At 40.6% G+C, this 18,855-nt stretch overlaps 1 protein-coding gene across 4 annotated transcripts in view; it reads left to right on the top strand.

Annotated features, from left to right (window-relative positions):
* DIAPH2 (diaphanous related formin 2) overlaps nt 1-18,855 on the top strand; it is a 936,081-nt gene that overhangs the window by 804,586 nt on the left and 112,640 nt on the right. The window contains exon 28 of one of the 4 annotated variants that reach the window (XM_059679398.1): nt 15,699-15,733. The exons of the other annotated variants lie outside the window; for them this stretch is intronic. Coding sequence (XP_059535381.1) covers nt 15,699-15,712 — 14 coding nt within the window. The 3' untranslated portion in view covers nt 15,713-15,733. Of the gene's footprint in view, nt 1-15,698; nt 15,734-18,855 lie in introns of those variants that run through there. 4 annotated transcript variants of the gene reach the window in all.

The following is an 18,855-nucleotide window of genomic DNA, read 5'->3' as shown; positions in this document are numbered from 1 at the left end:
ATAGTAGGGGCCTACAATATCCCACTTTCAACATTGACTAGATTTCCAGATAGGAAATCAATAAGGAAATAGTGGACTTGAATAACACTATAGAACAAATGGAGGACATTATGCTAAGTGAAATAAGTCAGAGAAAGACAAATACTGTATGATCTCACTTATATGAGGAATATTAAAAAGCCGAACTCATATAAACAAAGAGTAGATTGTTGTTTGCCAGGGTTGAGGGGCGGGGGTGCAGAAGTGAGGAAATATTGCTCAAAGAGTAAAAACTTTCAGTAGAAGATGAATAACTTATGGGAATCTAATGTACACATATTGATTATATAATAATATTCAATTGTATACTTGAAAGTTGTTAAGAGACTAAATCTTAAATGTCACAAAAAATATAACTATATAAGTTGATGGATCATTTCACAATATATACATCTATCAAATCATCATGTACTCCTTAAACTTACACCATGTTATAGGTCAATTATCTATATATATTAAAGCCTAAGTGACCATCCGACCAGTAGCTATGACCTGCAATGACCACCAGGGGGCAGATGCTCTGACTGGTAGCTATGACACGCACTGACCACCAGGGGGCAGACGCTCAACTCAGGAGCTGTAGAGCTGTGGTGAAGGCAGCTGCTGTTCTTGGGTGATGTACCGGGGAACCAGAGAGGAGGAGGGAGCTCGATTCTGGCGCTCATCACTGGAGAACCGCCCTCTCACAATCCAGGACCCCTCAGAGGATGTCAGAGAGCTGGTTTTAGCTCGATCCCTGCAGGCCAGACTGAGGGACCCCACCAGTGCAGGATGCACCGGGCCTCTAATATCTCAATAAAGCTGAAAAATAGTTTATGAGAAGAACAGCTCCAGGCAATAGACAAGAAAACAATTAGAAGGATGAGTAAAGTTGAGCCACCACATTGTCTGAAAAAGCAAAAGAAAGTAAATGAAGTGAAATGAGAAATCTTTATTACTTACCACATCCAAAGCATTATTTACCTGGGTCAAAGCAAATCTGTAATTGCTGATTTTGGATAGATAGATAGATAGATAGATAGATAGATAGATAGATAGATGATAGATGGATAGATAGATAAGTAGATGATAGATAGATAGATGATAGATAGGTCTAGCTGTGTAAATCTAAATCTACATATTGTTCAACTTTTTAAACAAATAGTTTCTATATTTATTATAGCCAGACCCTGAGGGCACAAAGATGGACCTTCCCCCAAAGGTATTTACTGTCTACTGTGGAAAAGAGAGACATATGAAATTAACTATTATGTTGAGCCATGTGAAAATTTCAATTTTTGACCTACAAAAATGTCAATTTAATATGCTCCCACCTAGTGTAATACAATATATTAAGGGCTAATATGGTAGCAGGTACATGATGGCTTGAGGACACAGATTTGTAAGCTATTCATTCTTCTGGCAAGTGACAATGCATATTGTTGCTACTTATTCAGCAAGAATGAATATAAGGGGGTGTCATTCTTGTCTGTGTAGGTGTGTACTGGAAAGGTGCTAGGCCAGACCTATGCATCCAATTTATGGAATTTGGTAGCATTGTACAAGTAACACTTCACTTCTCTGAAAGTCAGCTATTCCAGCAATCACATCTACCTGGAAATGCCATCTACCTCTTCTAAATATGGCCATAGATCTGTTAAGTATGCAAAACCCAGAATATCTCTGAATATGCAAAAGGGATGTGAAAGTCTCTAAACAACAGCTCATGGAATTCATCTGAAGAGAGCCTTTCCAGTGCCTCACTCAAATCTGTTTACTCTTCTATTAGACACAGTTCTATCACATTAGGTTTTCAGTCCCCCTAACCCCACCCTAGCAAATGGGAAGCAATGTATTGGTGTTGATAGGGGGGGATATGTTAAGACCCACTGGCAGCAATAAGAAGTGATATAGTTAATATGCTGCACCAGTGGAGATGAACTAATTCTCAAAACAGGTATCATCTTACAGAGCAAAAGCACAAGATACAAAACTGGTTATAACAGATGTCAGCTATGTAAAATTATATGTATAAAGTTGCTAAGAAATCAGAATGAAATGTTTCAAAATATTGATAGTCTCAGTGGCTATATACATGGTACTATGGACAGTTTTTATTTCCTACTTTTCCTAATTGTTTTTGTGACCACATGCTGATTATATCATTAGAATAAATAGAATGATTGTTTAAACATAAATTATAAGGTGGAAAAGAACTTTAAACGCAGACTAGTTCTGGTCTATTTAAAGAAGAAACAGATAGACACACCTCAAACATGCCCTGAAGACCTCATTGGATTTAAAGCACAGCACAGTATTTGATGGGCATTATAATTATGTGAATCAGCAAAGATGTATTTTCAGTAGATTCTCTTTGTGAAGACAGCAAAGTGATAAATACATCTTTGAAATATCCCTATACAAAGAGACTAAGATAAAAAATGTTGCTATTTATTTGAGCCCTGGCCAGATTGCTCAGTTGGTTGGAGTGTCAACCTTACACTAAAAGATTGCGGGTTGGATTCCCAGTCAGGGCACATACTTAGGTTGCAGGGTTGATCCCCAGTCAGATGTTTTCCTCGTTTTTTTCCTCTCCCTTCCTGTCTAAAATCAAGAAAAACATATCCTCAGGTGAGAAATAAAAATAAAAATAAAAATATCCTCACCTATCCAGATCAACTCATTCTCTTAGGTTTCTGGATAGCTGAGATCTCGTTTTAGGTTTTTCTATTTTAAAATGAAATTGCTCTATAGCTATATGTCCTATGAAATAACACAATCTATATATATAAAAGCCTAAGCAACCAAAGGACTGGTTGACCGGTTGTTATGACATGCACTGACCACCAGGGGGCAGACGCTCAATGCAGGAGCTGCCCCCTGGTGGTCAGTGCGCTCCCACAGCAGAAGTGCCACTCAGCTAGCTTACCGAGTGATGGTGGCGGCAGGCACAGCAGGGCCAGGATGAACAGGAGTGTTGCAGCACCCAGCCTGGGCTTGGGCTCCTCCCCCAGCTGCCTGTCACTTCACACACTACTACATCCGTTGGGGGATGTCAGACTGCCGATTTCAGCCCAACATCCCCTGAGGCGTCCCAGATTGCGAGAGGGCACAGGTCAGGCTGAGGGACCCCACCGGTGCATGAATCTGTGCACCAGGCCTCTAGTATTATTATATTTAAGCTCCCTCTCCTAAGTGTCTGTAGCTATTCATTGAGGCATTATTTTCAGATGGCCATGGAAACAGTTGTTTAAGTGATTGTCTTTATTCTTTTGTTAATGGCCCAATTAGATGTTAAAATATATCTTCTTTCTCCAATGTGAGGTTTTTACTGTTCGATGTTGCCTTTGTTGGTTGACCCTTGCTTTTGCAGACTTTCACAAAGTAAGAGAAGATATATTTACATATTTCCAAACTATTGCAAAGTATTAAAATCAAATCATAAATTATTCAAGCTATTTGGAAAGTTTCCTGAGAAAAAATATGCAACATAAAGAATATAGTATTTAGAATCCTATCTCCCAGTTAGTTGTGTTACAGTTGCTACTCAATCCTCTCCTCTTAAAAAAATCAAAATGAAACAATAACAACAAAACAAAATAAATACTTAAAATGAATTCATTGTCCTTGTGGAAGAATCTCAAATATTACCTTCATGTTTTATGTATGAAATGCACTTGTAGCATTAGCTGAGTCTTCATTACTGCTTAGCTATATCCTTACTCATTCACTGAATCGCATACCTTGGTGTTTGTTCCAGATTTGCTCTTCTGACCTCAGTCCCTCAAACTGAGTCTCACCCGCATCAATCTTAGTAGATGCCCTTATTTTCCAAGTCTCCTCAGTACCCTTTGCTGAAGCCCACATTGTGCTCCTCATCTCACTCTTTTTACCCCCTTCAGAATCATGCTTCTTCATCAGATATTCCCTGCTTCTTTCCTTCTTAATGTCTTGCTTTAAATTGATGTCTTTATCCTACAGAAATGCCTAGGTCCTCCTTGTACTTTAAAAGCAAACCTCAATGATAAATACCAAGCAATAAATGAATAAAAAATATCCCCAAACTACTATCCTATGTCTGCTTGGGGAGAAACAACATGATTACACTAAAGAGGTAAGATATGTATAGATCTATATGTATGTACAATGTACAGTTTGTACAGTATGTACAATTCGTATGCACTTACACCCACAGATGAATCTGTATGGCTATTGGAAGCTCACCTCTCTTAATTGGATGGTTTAGCTGGAATTATTTCAGCTGATGTGCCTTGATAGTCAATCAGTTCCTTTTTCCCCCCCTTGTTCTTTATTTTTAAATTTTCAAGTACATACAAAATGGAATCTATATCTATAATAATAAAAGTGTAATATGCTAATTAGGAAAGCTGAACAACCTTTTGGACGTCCTTCCGGACATCCTTCTGGACAAAGCTGGGGCTGCAAGGGCCAAGGCAAGCTGCCACGCCACGGCTGTGAGGGCCGAGCCCCTTGCACGAATTTCATGCATCGGGCCTCTAGTATATATATAAAAGCCTAATATGCAAATTGTCCCCTTGGAGTTCGACCAGGAGAACAGGAGTTTGATTGCTTGCTCTGATGTGCACTGACCACCAGGGGGCAGCACAGAACGAAGGAAGACCCTAGCTGGCAGCAGGCAGCCAGGGAAGGAAGGCACAGGCCAGCAGCCAGCAACCGGGGAAGGGAGAGCCTGGTCAGCAGCCTGAAGGCCCCCATTGGCCCTGATTGCCAGCCAGGCTTAGGGACCCTACCCATGCATGAATTTTGTCCACCCTGCCTCTATCCTATCTAATAAAAGAGAAAAATGGTAATTGGCGTACGACGATACCCTTTTCATTGGCTAATCAGGGCTATATGCAAATTAACTGCCAACTATGATTGGCAGTTAACTGCCAACTATGATTGGCAGTTAACTGCCAACTAAGATTGGCAGTTAACTGCCAACAAGATGGCGGTTAATTTGCATATGTAGGCACAATGCAGGGAGGCGAAAGGGAAAGCAGGAAGAAGCCCCCTGCCACTGACAGTGATCGGAAACCCAGGGGGGAGCTAAGAGGTGGGGGGCAGGGCAAAGGCGGCCCTGGGCCCGCCTTTGCCCTGCCCCCCAGCCATGATCGGAGAATCAGGCACCTTTGCCACCCTGGCCAGTGATAGCAGGAAGTAGGGGTGGAGCCAGTGATGGGAGCTGGGCACGGTCGAAGCTGGCAGTCCCAGGAGCTAGGGGTCCCTTGCCTGGGCCTAAAGCGAAGCCCACGATCGCGGGGCCGCTGCAGCTGCGGGTCCCCGCTTCCCGGGCCGGACACCTAGGCCAGAGGCCTCAGGCCTGGGCGGGGGCCAGAGCCAGTGATCAGGGGGAGATGGGGGTCCCCTGTCCAAGCCTGACACCTCTGGCGGAGGCGTCAGGCCTGGGCAAGGGGCCGATCAGGCGATCGGGGGGTGATGGGGGTCTATGCCTCTGGCCGAGGCATCAGGCCTGGGCAAGGGGCCGATCCTGAGATTGGAGGGTGATGGGGGTCAACGCCTGAGGGCTCCCAGTATGTAAGACGGGGCAGGCTGGGCTGAGGGACACTCCCCTCCCCACACACACCCAGTGCACGAATTTCGTGCACCGGGCCCCTAGTTAGTAGAATAATGAACCCAACCCAGCTTCAATGATGATTAATTCTTGGTCAGTCTCGTTGCATCTATACTCCCATCCTTGGATATTTCCAAGCAAATTTTAAACATTGCATTTTTAATCTGTAAATATTTCTATATGTATCCACAAAATATAAGGATTATTTCTAACAAAGTATATTATTATACTTTTTTTAAAAAAAGCTTCTTAACAAATATTCAGCATTCACATTTTCTTGATTATCTACTACTTCCCCTCCCACACCCCCCAGTTTGAATCAGGAGCTAAATAATTTATTATTTTGTCCTCTTAAGTCACTTTTAAACTAGATGATACATTTTGTATTAGTTATCAATTGCTTTATAACAAGTTACCCTCAAAGTTTAGTGGCCTAAAATTACAAGTATTTATTGAAGTTTCTGTGTGTTGGGGATTTAGCTGAGGGATTCTGTCTCATGTTTCATGAAGTGGCACTCAGCATGTCGGCCAGTTGTCTGTGGGCTTGACTGAGGCTGGAGAATCTGTTTCCAAGCTCACTTCACCTTGTGGGTCTCTCTGTAGGGTTTCTCGAGTCTCTTCACAACATGGCAGCTGGGTTCCCCAAGACTGAGTAATTTAAGAGGGAGCACATAAAGGAAACTTGTCCTAGCCTTGGAAATGACAAAGCAACACACAAAACTTCTGACATATTGTATTGGTCACACAGACCAACCCAGAAACAATGTGAGAGAGAACTACACCAGAGCAGGAATAACAAGGGGTGGGGATAATTTGGGGGGTCATCTTGGAGGCATTGTGGATGCAACCAGGTCATTTGTTGACAGTTTGTATTTTGCTTATTGCACCTCGCTAGTATCATTGACATATATCTTTCCCTGTCTTCCCACCCCAGGTATATGTGTGTCATCTTATAATAGTACACATAATGACTGGTTGACTCATATAATATTAGCAGCCACTGACTATCATTGCCTAGATCCCTTAATTCAAAAGAGTGAAATGATGATTTCCTCTTTTTATTATTTGGAATACTTCTATAAAGAGAACTGTCCCCTAAACAGCTTTTTGGTTACATTGAGGTATATTTCATAAACAGAAGGCTAGATGAGTGCTTGATTCTTTTTCTTTATTTACCAGTTTTCAAATTTATGTGTTGGCTCCTTATCATCCCCCAAAGATAAGTGATATGCTGAAGCAGAATCTGTAGGCATGAGAATTTTAAAAAGCTACCTAAGTGATTCTGATTTGTTCTGCTATTAACTTCTATTGGTCTCCATTCCTGGTAGATTTGGGGTGGGGTCCAGGATTCTGATTTTGTTTTTGTTTATTTTTTTAATCTCCAGATAATTCTCTTGAGTTTCAAGTTTGAGAAACACTACAGTAGCTATGCCTTTTCCCACTTACTGATATGCATCTGTTATGTTTTCCTGTGACATGGATATCTCAAGTTTTCCCTCCTATAAAAACTATTACATTTAGAGTCTACCTAGCACAGACTCTATAATTAGACTGCTTGGGTTCAATTCTTGCTTCTGACACTTCTTGACTTTTGGAAGTTCGTTATTTTTCTGTCTCCATTTTCTCATATATAAAATGGAAATGATAGTAGGATTCCCCTCATGGTTGTTTTGGGGACTAAATGAGATAACATTGGTGAACTGCTAAGAACAGTCTTTGGTAAGGATTTCTTATACATATTATAAAGTATATCATCATTATATTAACTGTCATTATACCAACTGTCATTTATTGACTGCTTCATATAGGACAGGAATAGTGGATTACATATATTCTCTGGTTCACTTAATTATATCAATCCTACAAGATTAGCAATATTATTCTCATTTTATATACAAGAAACTGAGTCTCCAACAAGCTCAGTAAATTGCCCAAAGTAATTGAGGTAATAAGTGATGGTATAGGCATGACATATACTAAGGAGGCAGTGTGACTATTAGGAGTACAGAATTTGGAGTTAAGATTTCTGGGTTTAAATCCTGCCAGTGCTACTTAACCTCTCTGTATTTTCAGTTTTGTTATCTATAAGATAACAGCATAACAGTAATACCTACCTCATATATTATGATGAAGATTAAATGAATTAATACTTGCCAAGTGCCTAAAATGGTTCCTGATACCTGATAGGCATTTCATATGTACTACCTAGTTGTTGTTACTGTTATCTATACTAATAAAGAGCTAATATGCTAATGGCCAGGACGCCTTAATGTGTAATGACTGGATCATTAGCATATTAGTTGTTTATTAGCTCCTATCAGCAGAAAGCTGCCTATGCATGCCACGGGGCATTGCTCTGGAGATGGGGGGGGGGGGGAAGCAGGGAGGCATCTGGAGAAGGCAGGACCAGCCCTAGGTGACTCGAGGGACTGAGAGCCAGGCTTGAAGCAGCCAGAGAAGGCCAGAGAGCTGGGCCAGGTGCGCTGGAGATCTGCGTGGAGAGGTTCGGGTGTCAAGGCAGGGCAGCAGGTGGGTAGGCAACGCCACTCGATTTCGCGCGCTGGGCTCCTAGTTATTAATAATTATTAATTAGTTTTAATAGCTTGGATTTAAAGAAAAGGCAGCTGGTAAGAGGGAGTTATTGAAGGTGCTGGTGAGGAAGGGAGTGAAATAAAAGCTTTGGCCTTCAGGATAGGAGGAAAGGAAAGCTGTTTCTGCCAAAGAGTTGGACAGGATAGAAGGTAATCAATGTCTAGCCAAAGGCAGGTGGGAGACACTCATTTCTACAACAAGATAGAAAGTAAGATCATTCTTTAGGAATGAGGAAAGGAAGATAGAATTGTACGCCTATGGAGGCAAGGGGAATTTGCATACTCGGGGAGTATGGCAGGGAACACACAAGACGGAGCCAAGTTGAGTTTTGTCAGTACTCAATCAGAGCTCGATTCTTTGAGGCTAAGAGAATTAATGTCTGGGGAGGGAGAGCCTAGGTATTGGAGGGGTAGCTCCGCAGCCAAGTAAGGCCATCAAGGTCGGGCATGGTTGGGTGGGATGATTATGATGGTAAGTAGAGGTGAAGAAACAACAGGGATCAGGAGGCTGGGATTCATTTTTCAACTCCGCTATCACCAAGCTTGTATGACCCTCGAATAGGTCACTTGACCTTTGTATCTCAGTTAATTCCTTGTGAAATGAGAGAGCTACACCAGTTTATCTCTCTAACTTCCCTTCTAACTCCAGAATTTATGACCCTAAGGGCTGATTCTAGAGTCTAGCTACAGAAAAAAAGGAATTGATTAAAATGCCAAAAGTAGGAAAGTGATGGGAAGGCTCAGGGAGGTTGGGATGCAGGTTCAATACAAGTGGAGGTAGATGAGCGAACTCATGCTAGTCAGGCTCAATCTCTCAATCTTTTCTGCCTTTAAAATTTGTTTCTGTGTTAAAAAATGTTTCAGATTAGGTTGTCATTTTATATAGCACATATTGTGGATATTGTGAATGTAAGAGGCTATGTTTGCTACACACGAAAGAAAATTTTACTTAGGCTATGTATCTAAAATGTTCATTAACACATCAAAAATAAATCATTTTTACTGTTAGGGAGTTATTTTTCTGCTTTTAAGCAGAAGATAATAAAAGAATATTTCCTGTACCCATAATAACATTACACTTTGGAGTAGCTAACTAGGTTGCTTGCACACGCTGTTACAGAACTGGTTAATCCATAATTCAGCAGGTTCTTGGCTTCCAAGTTGCTGTATTGACAAGCCTGAAGAAAGTGGATGGAACTAATTAGCACTCAGCATTATAAAATGGGAAGAATTAAATAAAGCAGCTTCAATATTAAACTCAGACCCCTATGAAGATATTCCGTTTAGTTATGGGGATTTTGAAATGATGGACAGGCTAAACCAAAACTCATAATCCTATTACAGTCTCCTACACCCGCCTAATAAGCTTCAAGAGCTGTTTCCTTAGAGTTGGGGATATTGCCATCTTCCTCTAGGCTTTTCTGTATATAGCTTATAAATTCTTTACTGTTCCTACTAAATACTTTGTTATTTAAAATAGCATAAAAGAGAGTATATAAGTATATATACATATTGATGCATTTTGACTGTAATAATAACGTTGGCCTGTAGGGAACTTCAAATTATTAATAATTTCAGAGGAAAGCTTTTTAAGAAAAAAGCTGCAGGCTTAGCTGTAATGAGGCATTTGAAAAGGAGGAGGGGGTATGTTTGTGTGCATAATGAAAATATTGAACCCTTTGGGATGTTATGAACCATGGTGTACTAATAAATGATCTTTCCAACTCAGTGTTCCCGCAGACATCTTTGTACCCCCCGACGTATCCTGGCAAAATGCCTTTAGCTCACATTTTCTTCTAAACATTTCTTTCTCCTGACATTTGCTACTGGAGGTGGGGGTGCAACAGGGTGAATCTGATGGAGAAAGGAGGACAGTACTGAGACACAGACAAAGTTGGTGGCTGAGAATAATGAGCCCATTTTCAGCTGAGCTCTGCGGTTCAGATGAATTAATTAACCCCTTACAAGCATTTGTCTGACAATCCTAATTCTCATTCAGTTCAATGAGTTTTATAATTATCATTTAACTAAATAGCACTAAAAACTGTTTATACCCTGACATTAAGGAAGCTTTGTAGAGTTCTCTTCCTATAAATCATCGGAAGTTGTTTACAATTTGCAGCACTCTTGTTTTTCTTCTGGTTTGTGCTCAGGTTGCTGTTTTAAACAATATTTTCAGGGTGCTAATTATAGAACATGCTCTCGGGTTTTGGTTAGCTGTGTAAGGGTAAAGGACCTCAGTAAAGAACATTTTCACATTTTAATTGGAAGAATGTAGGCTTCAACTATTATCTATCATGTTAAACAAAATGAATCCAGTGATGCTAAATGGATATAGAATGATTAATTACTCATTCTTAAGACCTGTGCCATTTAGTTCCTGGTGATAAGATGGTGATAGAGCACTTCTACCCGGAAAGAGGGAAATGAGAGCATCGGGCTGCTGATGCTGAAAACAGTGAGAGCGCCAGGAAGATACATTTGAGATGGGAAGGAAGCATATGGGCCATTCCCTACCACCTAAGCCCCGTATCTGTAATGACTGTTCATTTTCATACTAAAAGTTAAGGTAATATTAATAAACACTTTACTTAATTGCACCTCTTTAGATTGCAAGGAACAAAAAGCTACTTAAACTGAGTGTTTTTAAAGAGATACAGAGAGGCTCATGGGAATTCAGGGCAGAAAATACATAGGCCTAGATCCCTGAAAACTGAGTCTTTGCACTACTTTCAAGGCGGCTCTGGGGTCCTCCATAGCACAAGTTCATGGGTCTTTTTGACGGGGTTGCCCTGATCTAACTGCCCCTTCTACCTCTTCTACCTCCTGACAAATGTGGGTCCCAATTCCACATTCTTGTTCGAGGAATCCTATTTAGTACCCTCCCCTGCTTTTCACCAGGCCCAGGTACATCAGAGCTTAAGATGGCTGCCATTTGGGTCAAGTTCCTACCCAGGTTTAATCAGCTATTACTATTTGCATCATATGGTGGTTGATTTAATTCTCACAACAACTCTTTGGTTAGATTAAGCACTATTATCATACCTCATTTTATAGAGAAGAGAACTGAGGCAAGGAGGGTCTGTGCTCTGAACCAGCAAACTCTACTGATAGATGCTATGTGCCCCAGTGAGGAGATCTGGTTTCTAGTCTCTGACCTGCCACTATATGAATGACTTGGAGGGAATCATTTAATCTCCCTGGGCATTCAGCTAGTCCACAAACAGTTTAAAACTTATATTTTTAATTTACTTATTAAAAAGTTAAAGGGTGGAGTAGAAAACCAATAACACATTGTCTTTGGGTTTGCTTCTTTACAAGAAATAGAAATTTACTCTAGCTGGCTTGAATGGAGGGGTATTTACTCAAGGATATGATAGTGACCTTTTGGATATCCAAGGACAGGAAAAAAAAAAAACATAGAATGCCTTGGACTAGAACCAAAACTGAGAAGTTAGAAATATTAGTTGCTTTCTCTGCCCTTGAATGATCTCACTCATCTCTGTCCCCTCTTTTTCCCCATTGCTTTTCTTTGTTTTAACGTGACTGACATAGCTGAAAGACATTATGGCCCTTACTTTGAGTGCCTGTCTTTATGTGACACCAGTCTCTTTGGGTTTAGGTTCTTGTGACAGAATCTAACTGGCCGAGCCTAGCTGATGGGTTTGGTGCCCAGCCGGTGTCCCATCAGCCAGGGCAGGGAGAAGATCCACATGGTGATAGGATGGCTGCCTCTCCCAGGGACTTACAAAAGAGCAGGTTCTCTGAGAAAGAAGTATGGGTAGGCAGGCAAGTGGACTGATGTTTGCTACACTTATAACCCTAGCACTATACCACTGTTATAAAATATATTGTATATTTCTCCATAGACCATTGTTTTGGCGACATAGAAAATATTTTACCACTTAATAAGCACTTTGCTACATACTTCACTAGGAGGAGCTGGGCCTCCTTTTATTTATCTGTAAAATTAATTGTCTTATCCCGCTATAGAATTTTGCCACACACATACACAGAGTACACACATTTATGCATTTACTTATATTTAAAGACTATATTGCCTTTATTACCAAACCAACAAGAATTTATTTCTACCAATAAATGTTCTTCATAGTCCTACAATTTGAGCTAAAGAAGAAATTTAGTATTATTTCTGTATAGTTGAACCTAGTTTATAACCAAACATTAGTATTACACACTTTAATTGCCAAGCTTATTTATTCTATTTGGCTCTGCAATATTTGTCTGCTTTCCAAAACTCAAATCTACTATAAAACACCAAAGATTTGCTGTCATTTGAGACTACTAAAAAGAATGTGAAGCTGACTCTAAAGATATACCAAAGAGGCATGTCCCAAATGTTTCACAAAATGATGGAATCATTGCTTAATTCTGTAACTCCCAAAGCAACTATATTGATGGGGATAGATCTCATTTAACAACACAAGCAAGTTATTTTACAAATTACTCACATTACTTATAGTATCAAAATTATAAGAAATTTTACCAAATACAAATGACCAGTTAAATCTATAGTTAGTTAGTTATGAGACTTAAAAATAATTTGGTTGGACTCTTTACTGAAGAAAGGAAAAAGAGTCATCTCCATTTACTTCAACTACTCTGACCCATGATCAGTATACTTTTCTTATCCTATATAATAAAGAGGTAATGTGCAAATTGACCATCACTCCAACACACAAGATGGCCACCCCCATGTGGTCAAAGATGGTCACCCCCATGTGGACACAAGATGGCCACCACAAGATGGCTGGCAGGGGAGGGCAGTTGTGGGCAACCAGGCCTGCAGTGAAGGGCAGTTGGGGGGGGGGACCAGGCCTGCAGGGGAGAGCATTTGGGGGTGACCAGGCCTGCAGGGGGGAGCAGTTGGGGGTGACCAGGCCTGCAGGGGAGGGCAGTTAGGGGCAACCAGGCCTGCAGGGGAGGGCAGTTGGGGGTGACCAGGCCTGCAGGGGAGGGCAGTTGGGCGGGTACCAGGCCTGCAGGGGAAGGCAGTTGGCAGGGGAGACCAGGCCTGCAGGGAAGGGCAGTTGGGGGAACCGGGTTTGCAGGGGAGGGCAGTTAGGGGCAACCAGGCCTGCAGGGGAGGGCAGTTGGGGGGGGTACCAGGCCTGCAGGGAAGGGCAGTTAGGGGTGACCAGGCCTGCAGGGGAGGGCAGTTAGGGGTGACCTGGCCAGCAGGGGAGGGCAGTTGGGGGTGACCAGGCCTGCAGGGGGGGGGGCAGTTAGGGGCAATCGGGCCAGCAGGGGAGCAGTTAGGCATAAATCAGGTTGGCAGGGAAGTGGTTAGGGGTTATCAGGCTGGCAGGCAGAAGTGGTTAGGGGCAATCAGGCAGGCAGGCAGGTGAGCGGTTGGGAGCCAGCAGTCCTGGACTGTAAGAGGGATGTCCGACTGCTGATTTAGGCCTGATCCCACCAAGGGGTCCCAGATTGGAGAGGGTGCAGGCTGGGCTGAGGGACACATACACCCCTGTGCACTAATTTCATGCACCGAGCCTCTAGTTACCTCATATTAAAAAATATAGATTGAAGTCCTTTAGACACATCGAAAACTAGGCAGATGAATTGAGTGCTTTTAGCAGAATGAGAAGAACACTTTGCCACAGACCTCCAGAAACAGCCATCTTAATTAATTCTTTGTTTGTTTGTTGTTTGACCATAGTTATGCAAAATCAGTGCTACAAGTACAGGCAAAAGCCCGAGAGGAGCAAAATAGATTTACCAAATCTGTTGGTACTTGGCTGATTTCACGTTGGTGGTTAGACACTGTCTTTTTGTTTTAGCTGTGGACCTTGAGTGTGTGTGTGTGTGTGTGTGTGTAGCTATGTTTGTATGTATTTCTGCTGCTAAGTTCAATATCCTTTGGTTGAATGTGTTTTATTTATAAAATGTTTTGAGAGAAGTATATAGTTTTATTTTTTCCTGTGGATAAAGTATCTTAATTTCTCTATCTAGATTAATCATTCTAACTTCTAAGAGGAGTAGAAGACAATTTTAAAGCTAAAATTAAAATTCTGTCTAAGCAGTATGATCTCATGAACACACCCTTTATCTAAGATTTAGAACAAGAAATGTTTTACCTAATTTAAGAATAACTGATAGGAAAAGTTCATCATACATGTGGTCTCAGAAATTTGGCATGTTAATAACAGCTTCCATACTCTAAAATCCCATGATCCTCACTTGATTACAAAGTAAATCACTTGTTATTTCTAGAAAATTACTAACAGCTAGACTAACTCCTTTTTGTTGTTGTAACACAAAGATTTGAAACCAGTGCACTGTCTTCCTTCTATACTGGTGTCCACACTTTTTCTGTGGAATTATACTTTAAGACCTAAAATATATAGTGTAGTAGATTCCTTCTAAATGTGACACAGAGACTCCCTTTGTGCAGGACAAATTTTTTGTGTTAATTGCAGTCCTAACTCATTCCTGTCCTACCTTATGTCTCATCTTCCCTATTGTACATATAAGCTGACTCTAATGGCTAATGAAAAAAAAACAGAAAAATAAATAACTATAGGATGAATTGGAGATTTTTTAAACTTTAAAATATAGTTCACAGTGCACAGGGGAATAAGCAAATAATTTGCTTATATACTGGTGTCTGCCTGGTGTTTTCATATACCTAGTTTACCCCTTTGGAAAGTCCTAGCAGTCACCAGGTATTTTCTGTGGGAAGACACAATTAAATGCTTCATCTGAACCTGGAACAGTATAACTTGAGCTGATTTGTAGAGGGACCATAAAAGCTGAAATATCAGTTTGACAACTTTCCTTCTGGGATTGGTGTTCAATATCTGTTTGCAGTGGTATTTGGAGGCCATGCAACCTTAGTCAGATCACTGGGGCTTAGGAGATGATGCCTGCAGTAAAACTTGAGTCCGCCGCTTCTCGGGGAATGTGTGAAGGCTCCCAGGCTGAAGGTTCATTAGGTCAGTCTGTAAGAACTGTCAATCAGACCAAGCTGGTGGGGGGATACTTTAAAAAAAACATAGAAGAAAAATTTTCCCACGTAGGATTTTTCCACATTGTGTCCCTACTACCATCACATCATCCACATCAGGAAGTAGAGTGCTAGGCCATTTTAATGTTCAAATGTCATCCTCTGGCCACTATCACTTATGAAATGTCTTCTGCTATTCTCTTCGTAATCATTGTCACCTCTGGTGAATATGCTAGAGTGGCTCTCAAAATACACAAGACTGTAGGGAGGTAGGGACTTGTATCATGTTCGGTAGCCCCAGTATCTCACCACAATATAATGTGGATATGTAATAAAATGTAAATTACATCGTTTTCATTTAACTCTTGTTTTAATCAGCATCAAATTAAGCTGGAATTGTATTTGTGAGTCCATGTTCATTTCTAACATGCAGAATCAATTACTTCTTCATGAAAAAATACCATTCTCAGAATGGAGACTTAGAACATCTATTCCATTAAACATAAGTTGATTTTATTTGCAGGTGGCATCCATTAGGATAAACATCATGAAAAGGCCACTGACCAAAATGTTGATTCCCTGGCTGACACCTGGAAGAAAAATAAACTTATGTTTAATGGAGTAGACTGTCTAAATCCCTGTTTTGAGAAGAGTGCACATTCATGAATATGTATTCAGTGCTGCATTCAATAGATTCTCATAGTGAAGGACATTCGTATCATAGAAAGTAGCATCTATTCATTAGCTTACTACTTTCCAAAGAAAGAAGCAAGAATGCAGCTTGGGATGGAATGCTAGCAATAACCAGTTCACTCCTTTATTGTGTGACACAAAATTCATCATGACCTGCATGATAACCAGTGAAATACAAATGTGATTTGTGTGCAAGCTATAGTCTAATTTTTACCCTGAGCCAATATTATAAATGTACTGTTCATGAACTTGTTTTATTCAGTGTTCTGGGTGCAGCATAATACCTATTTATTTATTTGCACATTTCAAAAGAATTTTTCTATTTATTTCTTCTCTTCTGCAATAGTAGGTCATCCTTGTACAACATGGGCTAATCCAAGTTCAGCTACATAAATGGTCTGAGTGCTGTCTTAATCCAGATTGGGTGGTTGTACAACATGACTTTTTTAGATAATCTAATGATGAAAGTTTTCAGTACAAATAAAAGATCCATTTTAGCCCACCCCCTTTTCTCTATGCTAAGGCACTGCCTAGGTCCCATGTGTAACTATCTCACTACATTTTCACAAAATTCCTAAACATTAACTTTTATTTTCCCAAGACTACAGGAGAAGGAATGGAGGGTTAGAGAAGTGAAGTAGGTTGGCCAAGGTCACAGCTAGTGAGCAGTTGAATCAGAATCAGACAAACATGAATTTGTCTAATTTCAAACCACATGCTCTGCTATTTCCTCATAATGTTGCCTTTCACTTGGGGGCTCATGCGAAAGATTTACGGGATCTCTCAGATTTTCTTCGGTCATACTCCTAGGAACATTTGTAGCTGGATTTTTAGTTTTTGCCTCAAAGAAGTCTAGTAACTCCACTAACATTTTAAAAGAATGAGTGATTAATTTGTGGAAATATTCTTTGGAATACTATTAAGAGTTTTCAAATCATAGAGTTGAAAACTCATGCTGTGCTCCAGGCATTATTGATTCTGAGCCATCTCATGCAGGTAAGATATAAATCCTTTTTTTGAAAATCTCAGGATTTTCTTGAACACCCCAGGATTTTCCACAGTAATTTACCTCACTACTGAGGCTTACACATAGGTGTATGCACATGGTTAGGGCCGATGACATAATGCCCAGTTTGTGAATCAAGCCAATAAAATAATAATCCTTTTTTAAAATTACAATCTTCAAAGGGTCCCTGGAAATTACTGATAGGAAGTTTATGTGATTTTGCCATTTCTCTAGGAGAGACAGTGAAGTCTGAACATTTACAATAAATGATCGGCCTTGGGTGAGCCACAGAGAGATTTCTTTTTTGCATTTGGACTCCCTTTATAGTCTAAAGCACAGATTTCTACCTTAAATGTAAAGGAATGGAATGTTCAGAACTGACATAATTTTTAAAATTTTCACAGTTGTTTTCAGATAGCTTTACTTTTTAGTTCTAGTATCCTATGCCATATTCTCTCCTGTGTTATAACTGTTTGCCTATTTGTCCTTGTAACAAGACTGTGAGCAATTGGAGGGCAGGGATTGTGTCTTATTCATCACACTATCTCTAGTATTTAGCCTAATACTTGACACAGAAGGGATCAATAATTATCTATTCAATAAATGAATTAATTTATCTAATTGATACTGCTTAGACAGGCCTTTCTCCCTCTTCCCCAAAATGTATCCTGCTAATTCATGTTTCTCTGTCTTGGTTCATATTATTTCTCTCACCTGGAGTTATCTTTCCTTCTCTTCTCCATCTATATAAATCCAAGTACTTCTTCCTGGTACAATTAGTCAATACATGAGTCTTGTTCTGATTATTCTAACTACCACAAAGTCCTCCATACCCTCACTCATTTACTGTCCCACACATTTTAGTCCTTTATTATGTTATTTGTTAATGTTTTAATGGTTTTGTCCTTGTTTCTCCAACCATTATGAAAAGTGGCCATGTTTTACATTGTTTTTTTCTCCCCTTGATAATGACTTACATATAGAGTAGAACAGGAGATGACAAACTGTGGCTGTGGCCTACAGGCCGAATCTGGCCCAAAGTCTAAGAATGATTTTTACATTTTTAAATGGTTTCAAACAATCACAAGAAAAGAATATTTTGTGACATGAAAAGTGTATGAGCCCTGGCTGGATAGCTCAGTTGGTTAAAGTGCTGTTCGGATTCAGCAAGGTTGTTGGTTTGATCCCAAATTAGGTCACATATACAAATCAACCAATGATGCATAAATAAGTGGAACAACAAATCAGTATTTCTCCCCCCTTCCTCTCTCTCTAAAAATCAATAAATAAAACAATGGGAAAAAAGGAAGTTATATGAAATTCACTTTCCATAAATAAAGGTCTCTGGAGGAATACATTCATTCATTTATGTATTGTCTATGGCTGCTTTGGGGCTATACCAGCAGAGCTGAGCAGTTGTGACAAAGCCCCTATGCCTTATGAAGCCTAAATTAGTTACTGCTTGGCGCTTTACAGAGAATGTTTGACAACTGTTAAACCTTCCATGAGAGATTGCTTATCTATAATAATAAAAGTGTAATATGCTAATTAGACCAGACAGCCAAACAACCTTCCAGACATCATTCTGGACATCCTTCTGAATAAAGCTGCGGTGGTGGGGGCCGAGGCAGAGGAGGTTAGGGGTGATCAGGCAGGCAGGCAGATGAGCAGTTAGGGGCGATCAAGCAGGCAGGCAGGTGAGCAGTTAGGGGTGATCAGGTAGGCAGGCAATGGGGTTAGGAGCAATCAGGCAGACAGGTCGAGTGGTTAGGGACAATCAGGCAAACAGGCAGAGACAGTTAGGGGTGATCAGGCATGCAGGCAGAGGCATTTAGGGGCGATCAGGCAGGCAGGCAAGCAGTTAGAGGTGATCAGGCAGGCAGGCGATTGGTTAGGGGTGATTAGGAAGGCAGGCCAGAAATTAGGAGCCAGGGGTCACAGATTGCAAGAGGGATGTCCGATTGCTGGTTTAGGCCTGATC

This window comes from Myotis daubentonii, chromosome X (assembly GCF_963259705.1).
Source record: "Myotis daubentonii chromosome X, mMyoDau2.1, whole genome shotgun sequence".
Lineage (NCBI taxonomy): Eukaryota > Metazoa > Chordata > Mammalia > Chiroptera > Vespertilionidae > Myotis > Myotis daubentonii.
This window is presented reverse-complemented; position numbering and strand designations above follow the sequence as displayed.